This window comes from Fundulus heteroclitus, unplaced genomic scaffold, assembly GCF_011125445.2.
Source record: "Fundulus heteroclitus isolate FHET01 unplaced genomic scaffold, MU-UCD_Fhet_4.1 scaffold_42, whole genome shotgun sequence".
In the NCBI taxonomy this organism is placed as follows: Eukaryota; Metazoa; Chordata; class Actinopteri; order Cyprinodontiformes; family Fundulidae; genus Fundulus; species Fundulus heteroclitus.
Window position 1 is genome coordinate 673,412 of NW_023396835.1, and position 15,319 is coordinate 688,730.

Sequence of the window (15,319 nt, forward strand, 5' to 3'; positions counted from 1 at the left end):
AATTTTACATTTTTACTTTTACATAGAAAGAGTTGAAAATAATTCAAAGTAGCATGATTTTGAGAAATGTCATTTATTTACATTTTAAAACAAAAATAAAACAATTATTTCTATTTTTTTTATGTAGAAAGATTGTTATAAATGTTTGATTTATTTACATGTTCGAAAGAAAAATGAAACAATTATACATTTTTTCTATTCTGGTGCTGATCAGCTAGTTTAGAAAACAATGATGGGAAATGAACAAACCCAACAGAACCAGAACATCAATTCTGAGAAAAACAAGTGCTGACAATCTCTGACTATTGATTTCTGTGCAGTTTAGACATAAAACAACAACCATCAAGAAAATAATCTGCTGGAGATTTAAAAACCAGAATCAAACTCACTGAACCTTCCGTGGATTCTGTCTATTTGGGTTTACAGAACTCAGCAGAACCTCCAATGCTCCAATAGTAAACCCAAACTCCAGCATGTAGCGGCTGAGTGAAGGTGGTCTGGACTCTGTGGAGGAGAGTCATGGTTTCAGAGACGCTGTAGAAGGACAGAATACCTGCTCTGTGATCCAGGTACACTCCTACTCTGGAGGAATCAGGACCTGAGATGGAGGTCCAGATGTTGTTGTGACGAAATTGATAACCTCCTTGGGAACAATTTAATGCCCAAGATTTGTCATTAGCTCCAAATAAACATTCATTCCCTCCTCCTGCTCTGCTGATATTCTTGTATGCGACTACTACAAAAACTCCTGTTCCTCTCCACTCCACCTCCCAGTAACAACGTCCAGTCAGACTCTCTCTACTCAGAACCTGCCACCAATCAGTGAATCTGTCTGGATGACTAGAATAAGACTGAGGTTGTTTCATCATTGTCACCTTCCTGTTCCCCTCTGATAGTAACAGATAACTGTTTGCTGTGTTTGGATCCAGTGTGATTTCACATGAATATCTCAAGAATCCAGCTCTGCTCTTTGGTTCTGGTTCTGACAGTGAAACATCCACCTCAGTGAGTCTCAGTGAGATGTTTGTCCATGCGTCTCTCAGGATGTCCTGTAGTTGATCTCTGAGCTCTGACACAGCTGCTGTCACATCCTCAAAGTAGCTCAGAGGACGGATCTTGATGCTGGATGAGTGTGTAGACTCACTGAGTGCTGACAGTGAGGGGTAGTTGTGGAGAAACTGGTTGTGATCCTCTGTGTCTGAGAGCTGCTTCAGCTCAGCGTCTTTCCTCTTCAGCTCAGTGATCTCCTGCTCCAGCTTCTCCTGAAGCTCTTTGACTCGACTCCCTTCAGTTTCCTGCTGGGATCTGATCTGCTGCTTCACATCAGAGCTTCTTTTCTGGATGAGACGGATCAGCTGAGTGAAGATCTTCTCACTGTCCTCCACTGTTTTATCAGCAGAGTGCTTGATGGCCTCCAGCTCCTGTTGAAGCAGCTTCACATCTTTCTCTCTGTCCTGGATTCTCTGCTGGATGTTTTCTCGTCTCACCTCCAGCTCTCTCTGCCTCTCAGTCCTTTCTGCTGCAGCTGACACTGTGTCGTGGCCTTTATGTTCATCCACAGAGCAGAGATAACAGATACACTTCTGATCAGTACGACAGAACATCTTCATCACCTCATCATGACGAGAGCAGATGTTCTCCTGGAGGTTCTTGGAGGGCTCCACCAGCTTGTGTTTCTTTAGTGGAGCCACATCATAATGAGGCTGAAGGTGTTTCTCACAGAAAGAGGTCAGACAGACTAAACAGGACTTGATGGCTTTCAGTTTTCTTCCAGAGCAGAAATCACAGGCCACATCTTCAGGTCCAGCATAGCAGAGATCAGCAGGAGCAGCTTGGAGTCCAGTCTTCTTCAGCTGCTCCACTAAAGCTGCTAACATGGTGTTTTTCTTCAGAACGGGCCTCGGTGTGAAGGTCTCCCTGCACTGAGGGCAGCTGTGGATTCCTTTGTGATCCTCTTCATCCCAGAAGTTTTTAATACACTTCATACAGTAGCTGTGTCCACAGGGAATAGTCACCGGATCCTTCAGTAGATCCAGACAGATCGAACAGGAGAAGGTTTCTCGGTCCAGCTGGTTCTGCTCCATTTCTCCTCTCGGTCGCAGTGACTGTGTGAGTTTCATTTCCTGAAAACAGCAACAGCTCTGAGCTCTGATCTACGAATCACGTGTCAGAGCAGAGAGGCTGCAGCCAATCAGCTTTCAGCTCCAGCAGATGTTGCTCCACCAGCTTCAAGGTGTGTCTGAGAGCAGGAAGAACAGGGAGGGTTATCAGGTTTTACAGCCTGCAGGGTAAGGAGCAGGGCCTCATTTATACAACATTGTAGGGAATCTATACTAAAAGTGTACATACACCAAGAAATAAGCTATTTTTTGTCACTTAATTTTCTTTATTTTTGTAAGCATTTTATTTTGAAGTGCTTATCATCGTCTTCCGGCACAAACATCTGGTTATGAGAGGTTTTGGTTGAACTTTCCAGTAAATCTCAGCTGAAATATTGTGGGAAGTTTCTGCTTTCCTGGCGAGCTCTGCAGGAAATCTTTCTTTCGTTGCTCCCATCAAAACTAATCAGTTTTAATCCGTTTAAAGCTCAACAGACGCTGATTTAGATGCTGCAACGGTGACATCTGGTGGACGCTTTGCGTAATTACACCTAAAAAAAGAATGCAGCCGTTTAGAAAAAAAATCTGTTTATTTAAACAACACAACCACAAAATATATTACAGAATGAAATAAATATATTTCATAACACAAAACAGATGTTTGCTGGTTTTCTGCTCAGTCTTCAGGACAGAACAACACTCCCGTCCCGTCTGGAAGAACAGAACCTGCTGAGGGCTCTGGGGCCCGTCCCGTCGGCGGTTCTAAGCCAAGGGCCCGGCGGCGGGCTCGGGGATGTTGGTGGCGTACATGTCCCGCGTCATGTTGGACTTCTCTTTGAGTTTGGCCTGCAGCAGCGTGTGCTGGACCACGCCTATCCTCACGTCCATCTGGACCATCTCCTGCTTCAGCTTGGTGAGGCTCTGTTTGATTTTCACCAGCGGGGCTGGAGAGGAGAGATGGGAACACAGACAGAGGAGGGATGTCAGACACGCTGGGGGCAAAAACAAGGACTCCTCTAGAAGTCTGCTTCACCTCCATCACACATGCTGCAGTGACATTTTCTGGCCTAGATGATTTTTCCATGTCTGGCTTCTAAACTCAACGAGTCTTCTGGACGTTTCTTAAACAGATCCCCAGGGTCCGTCTCCCAGGGATCTCTGTTTCTGGTCCTCATGGACCGATGTCCAGCAACGCTTACATCTGTCTCTTCCTCATCACACATGAAACAAATAATCGGGCCCCTAGCAGGACTCTGCAGTATGTGTCTGCATGCTGAGGAGGTGATTCAGCCACTTGGTTCAGGTGTAGGTAGCACTGTTGCCTTGCAGCTCGGAAATAAGTGAATAAATACAAATAATAACAGCAATGAATGAAAACCATCAACATCAAAGATTAAAAGCACAAAATCACACAGTTTGCACACAATAACTCTATACAAAAGCTACATTCACACTCTGCAGATGCTTTATACAAAAAGTTAATAAAATAACTATAAACCAAAGCTATAAAACTACCTTTATCCAACTAGATTTAAAACTGTGGATAAAAAGGAGTCATTTTACAGACGTCTAGTGGTGCTTTTTACCACAGCCACTAGAGATGGAAACTATGCCTCAACTCAAGCTCAGCTCTCCTGCTACAGCTGTACTTCCCTAGATCTGCAAAGCAAAGTTTCTATAATTCTGTTTCTACCATTTATAGCAACATTCAACAATTTCCCCCTGGGATTATTAAAGTATGTCTGATTCTGAAATGAGGATCGCTTTATGTTTCAATCTACTTTAGCTTTTCCATTTTAAGACTTAACAGTAGTAACTGATTTTAATATGATTATATTAAAGGGTTTCCTTTTGTTTTGTGGTACCCACAGGGGGCCAAAGGGCCCTTGTTGTTTATTGCGGAATGGACCAATCAGGTCTAAAGGATGGATGGACGGATTTAGGTGTGTTAGACCAGAGAGACATCTTTAAGGTGCAGTCCTCAAGAGCTGGAGGTAGAGGCCCCTTTTAGAGCCATGAATCCCATCTCCAGCAGAAAGTGTTTCATGCAAATGGAGTCTTTGCAAAAAGAAAAACAAACAAACAAAAATAACTACATGTTTGGAAACGTAACCATCAAAGCTTAATAAAAAATAAATAAATGTTGATGCTGAGCAGGCAGCAAGATCCAGACAACTGTTGTCATATTTTTCTCTCAGAATCAGTCATCAAGATACAGAAATGGTGGAAATCATGATTTGACTGTAAAGAGTTTAATAAATAAATAGGAAATAAACTTGCAGATGAGCTAAAAGTGAAGGTTTGAGTTACAGCTAAAAAACTGTTTGGAGGAGAAAAGAGGAAACAGCATTTATATAATTGAAAAAGGTGTCATTATAAAATATTATAAGAAATATAATAGAAGAAACAACAAATAAATCAGGATTGGCAAGTAGCCTATAATGTTTGCTACATGGAACAGGAGCAACAGTTTGACCTGCAGTAGATATGAAAGAGAAAGGAGGAGGAGAGTGGACTTTGATGGAGGTTTCAGGAACAGACTGGGAGGCAGATGGTCCAATAAACACCAAGAAAGCATTTTACTTGTTATTTTAAGCGAAACGGATGAAATAAATCAAGTAAAAAAATAATCAAGTGCTGTTGCGCCACTGGTGTACAGCAGGTGGCGGTATGCACCTTCACGTTCTTGCAATCCGTCAGTAAAAACGAGAAGAAGAAGAAGAAGAAGAAGAAGAAGACTGTGTAGCTTCGCCACCGCGTCACACTAAACGCAGTTTATCACCAAGATCGTATCTACGCTATTTAGACTTTAAACGCAAATCTTTAATATATAAACACATCTAAACTTGGACTTAAATACCATGCTAGCAGCTAGCATTAGCCACATCTGCAGCTAGCGGCGGTTAGCTTTCGGTTGCCGTGGCAACGGGCAGGGCGAGCACCGAGGAGGCCGCGGAGCGACTCCCTGAGCGCCATTTAGCTGTTTTTATTGTCAGCGTTAGTATTTAGGTGATTAACGGATGGCCGAGGAGGGGAGACGCGGAGAGGAGGAGGACCGGGGGCCCGGGGCGGCTCACCGGGGCTTTGTGCTGATGGAGGAGCTTGTGGAGAAGCTGAAGCTGCTGAACTACGAGGAGGAAGTTCTGGTGAAACACAACATGAAGAGCCTGAGCAGGTGAGCCCCGGCGGGCCCCGAGAGGCCCTGCAAGGCCCTGGAGCTCCATGGAGAGCCGCTTTCTTTCTCCTCCGGGGGGGAAATGTGCAGCTTGGGGTGTAGAAGGGGGACAACATGGCGCCCTCGGTGTGTTCAAAGTGTGGAGCAAATCTTTCAGGTTTTCCCAGCAGGAGGTCTGGAGACACGGAGGCGTGAAGCAGGTTCCTCCTCAGGTCTGTCATTAAGATGGTTAGAAAGCTTTGGAGCCTGAGCCGATCCGCTAGGATCCAGTACCAGAACCGCCCAGATCCACTCCTCTCCTCAGACTCCTTGCAGCTTTGCAGCAGTCAGCAAAGCAGCAATCTGACTGAAGCTTGTTTCCTTTGCTGTAGAAGAAGTTGAACTGTTTGAGAAATGCTCAATAAATCAAGTTTGACTGACTGAGATCTAGTTTAAGGTCTGAATGAGGCCAGAAAAAGACCTTCCATTTATTCTGCTGCCCTCTGCTCATCTCACATTCTGACCTTAAACACGTGGAAAATGATCTGGATTCACTTTGATGGTGAATCTTTCTGCTTCTAATTTAAAATAATCTGTGTAGAACCCTGACAACGTGCCTCCTTTACACAGTGACCATGTAAACCAGGCAGAACTGAGAACCACGTGTTAAAATCTGCCCATAAACTGAAGCACTGCAGGGGAACGAGTTCCACCGACGGAGAACCAGAACACATGAAACATGTGAGGAACACGTTGTGATGCTGGCCTGAACTTTAGAACGTCTGCTAAAGAGAGAGCAGACGGTTGTGGACGCGTTGCCAGCGGCTCCATCCAGGAGCGTCAGAACGGTGCAAACAGGAAGGTTTAATGTGAGCTGAAGGAGACGTTTGTTTCCTCAGACGTTTAACGCTGCCTTTCTGCAGCTTTTGGTGAAGAAGGCCAACTGGATGTGGTTGGTGTGGATCAGGCCAGACATGAAGGGCTCAGAGCGTCAGTGTGGACCGGCTCCTTCTGCTCCTTTCCACACATCTGCTGCACGCCGCTCTCTTTGTTACACTTCTTCACAACAAGGAGAGCAAAGAGACTTTTTAGGTCTGTGTAGAGCCGTCAGAGCAGCTCACACTGACCTCAACTACAGAGTTCCTGCCAATCCTTAAAAAGGCTTAAAAGGCATTGGATTCTTCAGTATAAAACTAAGGCCTTAATTGGTATTAAAATGTCTTAAATAGGGCTGAACAATTAATCGCATTTTCAATATAATCGTGATTTAAAATAACGCAATTTCCAAATCGCAGAGGTCTGCAATTTTTGGCTATGTAACAATTAGGGAATTAGACGCGTCCATTAGGTGTTGGTAAAATGTTTGAAGTGGGTTTGCCTCCACATGGAAGGGAAAACAGTTGCAGCAGTGAGATAATCTAATTTTATTACTTGTTTTAGAGTTTATATAATCATACAAAGCATTAAGTACAGGTCAATGAGTTTAATACATAGACTTGCTTGTTGGTTGGACTTTGCACTTTATCTTCTACAAAGATTGATGTCCAATTAAATTAAAAGCTGTTCTCTTGAATAATATTCTGATCAATAGAAACATGAAAAGTTCATATTTAAAATAGTCCTTGTTTACAAACATCTTTATTTAGAGGCCATTTTTGTTGCTTGTGGTTAATGCAGAGAAAAGTCAAAATTGCAATTTTGATTGAAATATATTGTAGGCAAAACGCAATCATTTCTGCTCCGAGTTTAGATGCTGTGGGTCTTTTAGCAACTAATCCGTATGGCGAGGAAACAAATTGATTTGTTGTTTGTATATATTTTGAAACACTTGATAAATTAAACTGGAAAAAAAATTGTATTGAATCACAATATTAAGAAAAAAAAAATCGCAATTAGATTATTTTACAAAATCGTTCAGCCCTAGTCTTAAATCAGTCATTCATAGATCTTAAATTTGTTATGTCATAAATAGGATTTTAGTTTTGTAATCCATATCAAGCATTAAAATAACTACAACATTTATTTATTTTACCTACTGAACGGCTCGCTGTACCCTTTATTGGTTCTGTCCCAATAGAGAAACCAATAAAAACCATGTTGTGGACTTTGGGGAGATGCGCCACTTTTTATCTGGACAACATGGGGAAGTGTAAATTCGTCCAGCCAAGAGTTTTCTGCATGGCTAAAACCAGGACCAGGGAATGTGTATGAGGCAACGGTGTATTTTGTGCAAGGAGTCATTGAAGCTCGGCATGATGGGAATGAAGGCGGTGGAGTCACACATGTGAAGGTGAAACACAAAGCGTCCAAATCAAGTTACCCAGAAATAGCAGGTATGTCTCAGTTGTGTTCCTCCTCGTCTCTGCGATGCCTCCACAGCCGTCTCCGTCATCAACGACAGTGATGTTGGTCATCGCTGTGGCACAGCAACAAACCTCTGGACAATGTTTGGCGGTACCAAAGCAGAGGTGTTGTGGACTTTGAACACGGTGACGGCACAACTTATCACCAAATCCAACACACTAAGAAGGCGATATAAAGACAAAATGGCAAAGTTGGAGGTGGAGGAGGAACTGAAGAAAGCCTGCAGTACCACGCCATGCTAACACACTGCAAAAAGGGAACTCAAGTAAGTCATATTTTCTTGAAATTTTTGTATTTTTCCTTGATTTGAGCAAGTAAACAAGATTATTTGCCAATGGAATAAGATTTTTGCACTTAAAATAAGAACAATTCATCTCCATCATCTTATTTCAAGTGCAGGACATCTAAGTATCTTATTTTAGGGGTAAAAATACTCATCCCATTGGCAAATAGTCTTATTTAGCTGCTCAAATCGAGGTAAAATACACTAATTTCAATAAAATTTTACTTGCAAAAGGAGCTAGCACTGATTATGTTGTGGTTTTTAAAACTGATTTATTGTTTATTTTACTAGGGAACAAAACAAAGTTCATGAATTCAGTTCAATAGTTGTTAAAAAATATATCTGTCATTTATGTGCTTTTAGCTTTCTTCCTGTTTGGAAAGTTTTTCAAAATTAGAAACATTCTACTGACCAGAAAGTAACGCTTTATGTTAAAATAAACATTTGGGTAAAGCAGTTTGTTGGTCTTAACTTTTTATTTCCAGTGGCGTTAAAAAGTGTAAAGTAGGAACCCTGAACTAAGTCAGGGATGGTTTCCAGCAGGTCTGCTAGAACGGTTGTGGGTTGAAATCCCAGCCCAGCTGGAAGGAAACGTGTTGAGCAGCTTGATGAAGCCTTCTGCTCTTCCTGCGCAGACATTACTTTGTCTCCAGTCCCTACCTGGCGTCCAACCCCGGCGAGCAGTTCTACATGTTCACCATCATCGCTGCCTGGCTCATCAACGTGGCGGGGCGGCCGTTCACAGAGCCCCAGGAGTACGACGAGCCCAACGCCACCGTGTCCAACATCCTGGCAGAACTCAGGGCCTTGGTGAGTCCATCATGCTGGAGCCGGAACGGCGCTGAGTTGCTGCAGCAGCGGCCATTTAAAGCCATCGCTGTGGTTTCTGTCTCTGCTTCTTAGCTGAAACGCTCCAGCTGGGGGTTTCTCACCTTTTTCAGCAAACGTCTGCTTTTTATCTGCTGCAGTAAATCTGCTGAATAAGTTTGCAGTGACGGTGAATGAGCTGCTGAATGGATGAAAGTGTTGAAAGAGAAGCAGCAGAGATGTAGGGATGGTCTCTCCCGTCTCTGTCAGGGTGTCCAGGTGGACTTTCCTCCCTCCAGACTGAAGTCGGGCTCAGGTGAGCACGTCTGCCTGGTGCTGGACCACCTGGCTGAGGAGGCGCTGAAGAGGAGAGGCTTCACCTTCACCAGGTTCTCCCACATTTCTTCCTCCCTGCGTGTTAGCGGCCGCTAGCAGAGCAGCTTGTTGATGCGGCCCGTTTCCTCCCTCAGACCCAAGTACCCTGCAGAAAAGCCGGAGGAAGACGGCGTGATGGACGACGACGCAGAGCTGACGCTCAGCAGAGTGGAGGAGGAGATGATTGTAGGGGCCTCGCTGGAGAACTTCACGCTTCTGATCAATGGAGGCCAAGCAGCCGCTGATGCAGCTGCTGCTAGAAGGTTCTCAGGGGTTCTGCTGGTTCTGATGCTTGTTGGCTTTTCATGTGACCCCAGGAGGAAGCTGACCATGAGGAGGAGGAGGAGGAGGAGGAGAACATGATGGACCTGGAGGCTCTGAAGCTACCGAGCTCTCACGCGGTGAGATTTGGTCCCGGCTGCTGGCAGAGATCGCAGCTTTGCTTTCAGTCAGGAAGTGAAACAGATTCTGTGTTCTGGCAGCAATCAGAACCGAGCTCCAAGCCGGACCGGATCCTGGAGTCCACTGTGGACGCTGCAGAGTGGAGGCTGGAGGTGGAGAGGGTCCTGCCGCAGCTCAGAGTCACCATCAGGACCGACAACAAGGCCAGAGCTCACCTTCAGCGCCTGAAGCTTAGCGGCTGGCTTCTGTGGCCAGCTTGGTTCTGACCGTGTTCTGCTCCTCCAGGACTGGAGGATCCATCTGGACCAGATGCACCAACACAGAGACGGGATCACGTCATCGCTCAGAGACACCAGGGTGAGTTCACCTGAACACGGTGGCCACCACGGCAGGAGCCAGCCATGGCTCGGTTCTGCTCAGTCCAACCGGGTCACTGCTTCAGCTGCAGAGACTCCGCTTTGCCTCTCTGTTGGTTCTGGTCCGGACCGTCGGTCTGTTGGTCCCTGCTGGTTTTCACTGAGTAACTGGGAGCCAGAAATCTGCCGGGAACAACGAGCCTCCTTAGACTTCAGGGATGAAGCGGCGCTGTTGACCCGCAGCAGAACCTTTTCACAGAACCCGTCTTAAACTGGACCTTTGTCTGCTCTCCGTTCACAGCGTCCCTCTGAGACCAGATCAAGCTCTCTGATGTCAGCAGCTAAAGGAGGAAAGGACCTCATGAGTCCTAAAGCCTTCATCCTTCTGCAGCAAATGCGTCTGAGAAAAGCTGCTTTCCACACTTTAGCCTCCCACAACCTGGAGGCACTTTTCTTCATTATTGCTGCAAAGAACTCGTTTCCTGAATGCTGATTAGAACAAAATGCAAAACTGAAGAAAAGCTTTGGAGACGAACTTTGATGTTTTCTCACATTTTCTCACATTTTCTTCACTTCTAACTCTTGATGCACATTGACCAATAAAATGTTGTTGCTAACGTCTTCGCTGACCAATAAGAATGCGTCTTCGCTGACCAATAAGAATGCGTCTTCGCTGACCAATAGGAATGAGTCTTCGCTGACCAATAGGAATGCGTCTTCGTTGACCAATAGGAATGCGTCCTCGCTGACCAATAGGAATGCGTCTTCGTTGACCAATAGGAATGCGTCTTCGCTGACCAATAGGAATGCGTCTTTGTTGACCAATAGGAATGCGTCTTTGTTGACCAATAGGAATGCGTCTTCGCTGACCAATAGGAATGCCTCTTCGTTGACCAATAGGAATGCGTCTTAGCTGACCAATAGGAATGCAAAAAAAAAAACATACTTATATAAAATTTGAAATGAAATAGAAAAAATAAAAAAATAAAATATTTTTATCTGTTGATCAAAAGGTAAAATATAAAATCTGTAAAAAAAAAATGAAATAAAATTTGGGTATGAAATTTGAGTATGAAAAAGTTTTATTTTTTTATATAAAATCTTAGAAAACATGAAAGTCTCCCCAGAAGTGAAGAAAATGTGATCTGAAAAACAGTTAGAAAAAAATAAAATTAGAAAGTATGAAATCTGAAATGAAATTGACAAAAAAAAAATAAGAAAGAATTTTTTTGTTGATCAAAAAGGAAAATATAAAATCTGTAAAAAAAAAAATTAAAAAAAATAAGAAATTAAATTTGAAAGAATATAGGGGGAAAAAGAAGAATTTTTTTTTTAATATAAAATCAGAGAAAACATGAAATTTACTCTGAAAACCTTTTTTGATTAAGACGTTTATCAAAGTTTAAAATCTGGGTTTTATTCTTTTTTTCTAATTTCCATTAATTACACGTGTTGTTTGTAACAATAAAGGAATGAAATAGTCTCCACAGCAGAAGCTCTTCAGCTGCAGTCTCAGCAGAGATCTCCTCCACAGACCGCCTGTTTTAACCTCAAACATCTTCTGCTGCTTCCAGGGTTCCTAGCCTCAAACTTGTGTCACGTCTCCCTCCGCAGCAACAAGTCCTGGAAAACCTGAACACCAAGGCGGCTGATTGTGGTCCAGAAATGTTCTGATTGAACCTACTTTCATCTCCACATGTATCATCTGGACATGAAAGCTTGGGCCTTGTAGTCGTTTCTCCAGCTGCTGGAGGACTCAGCGCTTCTCTCTCTCTGGACGTCCTTTGTTCTGTCCACCATGTTCATGTCCTCTCTGTGTCCGCAGAGCTACCTGGACAAGCTTCAGGAAGACATGGGGAAGACTCTGGAGAAGGTGGGCAGCAGAGAGAAGTACATCAACAAGCAGCTGGAGCAACTGATCCAGGAGTACCGCAGCGCTCAGGCCAAACTCAGCCAGGTGAACCAAGCTCACGCCTCCAACAGCCAAAACATGTGCAGCTTTAAAAGCTTTCTCCTGGAATAACTGCATCAACGTGTCCTCCATCAGGCCAAGGAGCGCTACAAGCAGGCGAGCGGAGGAGTGACGGAGAGAAGCAGAGTCCTGGCTGAGGTCAGCCAACACATCATCATCATCATCATCATCATCATCATCATCATCATCTTCTCTGCTGCAGCTCCAGCAAACATTGACACCAATTCTTCTATTTGTTTCAGATCAGCGAGGAGCTGGAGAAGGTGAAGCAGGAGATGGAGGACAAGGGCAGCAGCATGTGTGATGGAGGTGAAGCAGACTTCTAGAGGAGTCCTTGTTTTTGCCCCCAGCGTGTCTGACATCCCTCCTCTGTCTGTGTTCCCATCTCTCCTCTCCAGCCCCGCTGGTGAAAATCAAACAGAGCCTCACCAAGCTGAAGCAGGAGATGGTCCAGATGGACGTGAGGATAGGCGTGGACCAGCACACGCTGCTGCAGGCCAAACTCAAAGAGAAGTCCAACATGACGCGGGACATGCACGCCACCAACATCCCCGAGCCCGCCGCCGGGCCCTTGGCTTAGAACCGCCGACGGGACGGGCCCCAGAGCCCTCAGCAGGTTCTGTTCTTCCAGACGGGACGGGAGTGTTGTTCTGTCCTGAAGACCGAGCAGAAAACCAGCAAACATCTGTTTTGTCTTATAAAAACTATTTATTTCATTCTTTGATGTATTTTGTGTTTTTGTTGTTTAAATAAACAGATTTTTTTTCTAAACGGCTGAATTCTTTATAGGCGTAATTACGCAAAGCGTCCACCAGATGTCGCCGTTGCAGCATCTAAATCAGCGTCTGTTGCGCTTTAAACGGATTAAAACTGATTAGTTTTGATGGGAGCAAAGAAAGAAAGATTTCCTGCAGAGCTCGCCAGGAAAGCAGAAACTTCCCACAATATTTCAGCTGAGATTTACAGGAAAGTTCAACCAAAACCTCTCATGACCGGATGTTTGTGCCGGAAGACGAACCCTTCAAAATAAAATGCTTACAAAAATAAAGAGAAGTAAGTGACAAAAAACAGTTTATTTCTTAGTGTACGTACACTTTTAGTATAGATTTCCTACATTGTTGTATAAATAAGGCCCTGCTCCTTATCCTGCAGGCTGTAAAACCTGATAACCCTCCCTGTTCTTCCTGCTCTCAGACACACCTTGAAGCTGGTGGAGCAACATCTGCTGGAGGTGAAAGCTGATTGGCTGCAGCCTCTCTGCTCTGACACGTGATTCGTAGATCAGAGCTCAGAGCTGTTGCTGTTTTCAGGAAATGAAACTCACACAGTCACTGTGACCGAGAGGAGAAATGGAGCAGAACCAGCTGGACCGAGAAACCTTCTCCTGTTCGATCTGTCTGGATCTACTGAAGGATCCTGTGACTATTCCCTGTGGACACAGCTACTGTATGAAGTGTATTAAAAACTTCTGGGATGAAGAGGATTACAAAGGAATCCACAGCTGCCCTCAGTGCAGGGAGACCTTCACACCGAGGCCCGTTCTGAAGAAAAACACAATGTTAGCAGCTTTAGTGGAGCAGCTGAAGAAGACTGGACTCCAAGCTGCTCCTGCTGATCTCTGCTATGCTGGACCTGAAGATGTGGCCTGTGATTTCTGCTCTGGAAGAAAACTGAAAGCCATCAAGTCCTGTTTATTTTGTCTGGCCTCTTTCTGTGAGAAACACCTTCAGCCTCATTATGATGTGGCTCCACTAAAGAAACACAAGCTGGTGGAGCCCTCCAAGAACCTCCAGGAGAACATCTGCTCTCGTCATGATGAGGTGATGAAGATGTTCTGTCGTACTGATCAGAAGTGTATCTGTTATCTCTGCTCTGTGGATGAACATAAAGGCCACGACACAGTGTCAGCTGCAGCAGAAAGGACTGAGAGGCAGAGAGAGCTGGAGGTGAGACGAGAAAACATCCAGCAGAGAATCCAGGACAGAGAGAAAGATGTGAAGCTGCTTCAACAGGAGCTGGAGGCCATCAAGCACTCTGCTGATAAAACTGTGGAGGACAGTGAGAAGATCTTCACTCAGCTGATCCGTCTCATCCAGAAAAGAAGCTCTGATGTGAAGCAGCAGATCAGATCCCAGCAGGAAACTGAAGGGAGTCGAGTCAAAGAGCTTCAGGAGAAGCTGGAGCAGGAGATCACTGAGCTGAAGAGGAAAGACGCTGAGCTGAAGCAGCTCTCAGACACAGAGGATCACAACCAGTTTCTCCACAACTACCCCTCACTGTCAGCACTCAGTGAGTCTACACACTCATCCAGCATCAAGATCCGTCCTCTGAGCTACTTTGAGGATGTGACAGCAGCTGTGTCAGAGCTCAGAGATCAACTACAGGACATCCTGAGAGACGCATGGACAAACATCTCACTGAGACTCACTGAGGTGGATGTTTCACTGTCAGAACCAGAACCAAAGAGCAGAGCTGGATTCTTGAGATATTCATGTGAAATCACACTGGATCCAAACACAGCACACAGTTATCTGTTACTATCAGAGGGGAACAGGAAGGTGACATGGATGAATAAACCTCAGTCTTATTCTAGTCATCCAGACAGATTCACTGATTGGGTTCAGGTTCTGAGTAGAGAGAGTCTGACTGGACGTTGTTACTGGGAGGTGGAGTGGAGAGAGAAAGTTTATGTAGCAGTCGCATACAAGAATATCAGCAGAGCAGGAAGTGGGAATGAATGTGGATTTGGATATAATGACAAATCTTGGGCATTAGATTGTTACCAAAAAGGTTCTAAATTTGGTCACAACAACATCTGGACCTCCATCTCAGGTCCTGGTTCCTCCAGAGTAGGAGTGTACCTGGATCACAGAGCAGGTATTCTGTCCTTCTACAGCGTCTCTGAAACCATGACTCTCCTCCACAGAGTCCAGACCACCTTCACTCAGCCGCTACATGCTGGAGTTTATGTTTACTATTGGAGCATTGGAGGTTCTGCTGAGTTCTGTAAACCCAAATAGACAGAATCCACTGAAGGTTCAGTGAGTTTGATTCTGGTTTTTAAATCTCCAGCAGATTATTTTCTTGATCGTTGTTGTTTTATGTCTAAACTGCTCAGAAATCAATAGTCAGAGATTGTCAGCACTTGTTTTTCTCCAGAATTGATGTTCTGGTTCTGTTGGGTTTGTTCATTTCTCATCATTGTTTTTTAAACCAGCTGATCAGCACCAGAATAAAAATATATAATTGTTTCATTTTTCTGTTGAAAATGTAAATAAATCAAACATTTCTCAGAATCTTTCTACATAAAAAAAATAGAAATAATTTTTATTTTTGTTTTAAAATGTAAATAAATGACATATTTCTCAAAATCATGCTAGTTTGAATGATTTTCAACTCTTTCTATGTAAAAGTAAAAATGCAAAATTGTTTTATTTTTGTGTTAAAAATGTATGTGTACACAAGAAAATGTGAATGCTGAATAAAAGTTTTCACGGACAAAGAAAA

At 44.1% G+C, this 15,319-nt stretch overlaps 2 protein-coding genes across 6 annotated transcripts; one reads left to right on the forward strand and one right to left on the reverse strand.

Moving 5' to 3' along the window:
• Positions 1-180: 180 nt before the first annotated feature.
• On the reverse strand, positions 181-5,999 carry LOC118560365 (tripartite motif-containing protein 16-like). Of its 3 annotated transcripts, none has more exons than XM_036131330.1 (2): positions 5,978-5,999; positions 181-2,086 (listed from the first exon to the last, which is right to left on the reverse strand). In XM_036131330.1, exons 1-2 carry the CDS (start codon positions 5,985-5,987, stop codon positions 411-413), a joined length of 1,686 nt encoding a protein of 561 aa, XP_035987223.1. In that variant the 5' UTR covers positions 5,988-5,999; the 3' UTR covers positions 181-410. The 3 variants fall into 3 exon arrangements, with proteins under 3 accessions (XP_035987223.1, XP_035987222.1, XP_035987221.1); XM_036131329.1 differs by lacking the exon at positions 5,978-5,999 and adding an exon at positions 4,102-4,116 and having other exon boundaries at positions 181-2,075; XM_036131328.1 differs by lacking the exon at positions 5,978-5,999 and having other exon boundaries at positions 181-2,232.
• On the forward strand, positions 4,800-15,060 carry LOC118560364 (intraflagellar transport protein 57 homolog). 3 transcript variants are annotated; one of them, XM_036131326.1, is made up of 11 exons: positions 4,883-5,274; positions 8,536-8,710; positions 8,978-9,096; positions 9,178-9,268; positions 9,400-9,483; positions 9,565-9,687; positions 9,770-9,841; positions 11,666-11,797; positions 11,888-11,950; positions 12,055-12,121; positions 12,211-12,451. In XM_036131326.1, the coding sequence occupies exons 1-11, from the start codon at positions 5,120-5,122 to the stop codon at positions 12,390-12,392; spliced, it is 1,263 nt and encodes a 420-aa protein (XP_035987219.1). In that variant the 5' UTR covers positions 4,883-5,119; the 3' UTR covers positions 12,393-12,451. The 3 variants fall into 3 exon arrangements, with proteins under 3 accessions (XP_035987218.1, XP_035987219.1, XP_035987220.1); XM_036131327.1 differs by lacking the exon at positions 4,883-5,274 and adding an exon at positions 7,331-7,882; XM_036131325.1 differs by lacking the exons at positions 8,536-8,710; positions 8,978-9,096; positions 9,178-9,268; ... (5 more) ...; positions 12,055-12,121; positions 12,211-12,451 and adding an exon at positions 13,177-15,060 and having other exon boundaries at positions 4,800-5,245.
• Positions 15,061-15,319: the final 259 nt, after the last annotated feature.

Coding starts and splice junctions, on each gene's coding strand:
- LOC118560364 (XM_036131325.1), top strand. CDS start 5,120: ATGGCCGAGGAGGGGAGACGCGGAGAGGAGGAGGACCGGGGGCCCGGG. Junction 5,246..13,176: donor ACTACGAGGAGGAAGTTCTG/GTGAAACACAAC, acceptor GAGCAGAACCAG/CTGGACCGAGAAACCTTCTC.
- LOC118560365 (XM_036131328.1), bottom strand. CDS start 2,120: ATGAAACTCACACAGTCACTGCGACCGAGAGGAGAAATGGAGCAGAAC.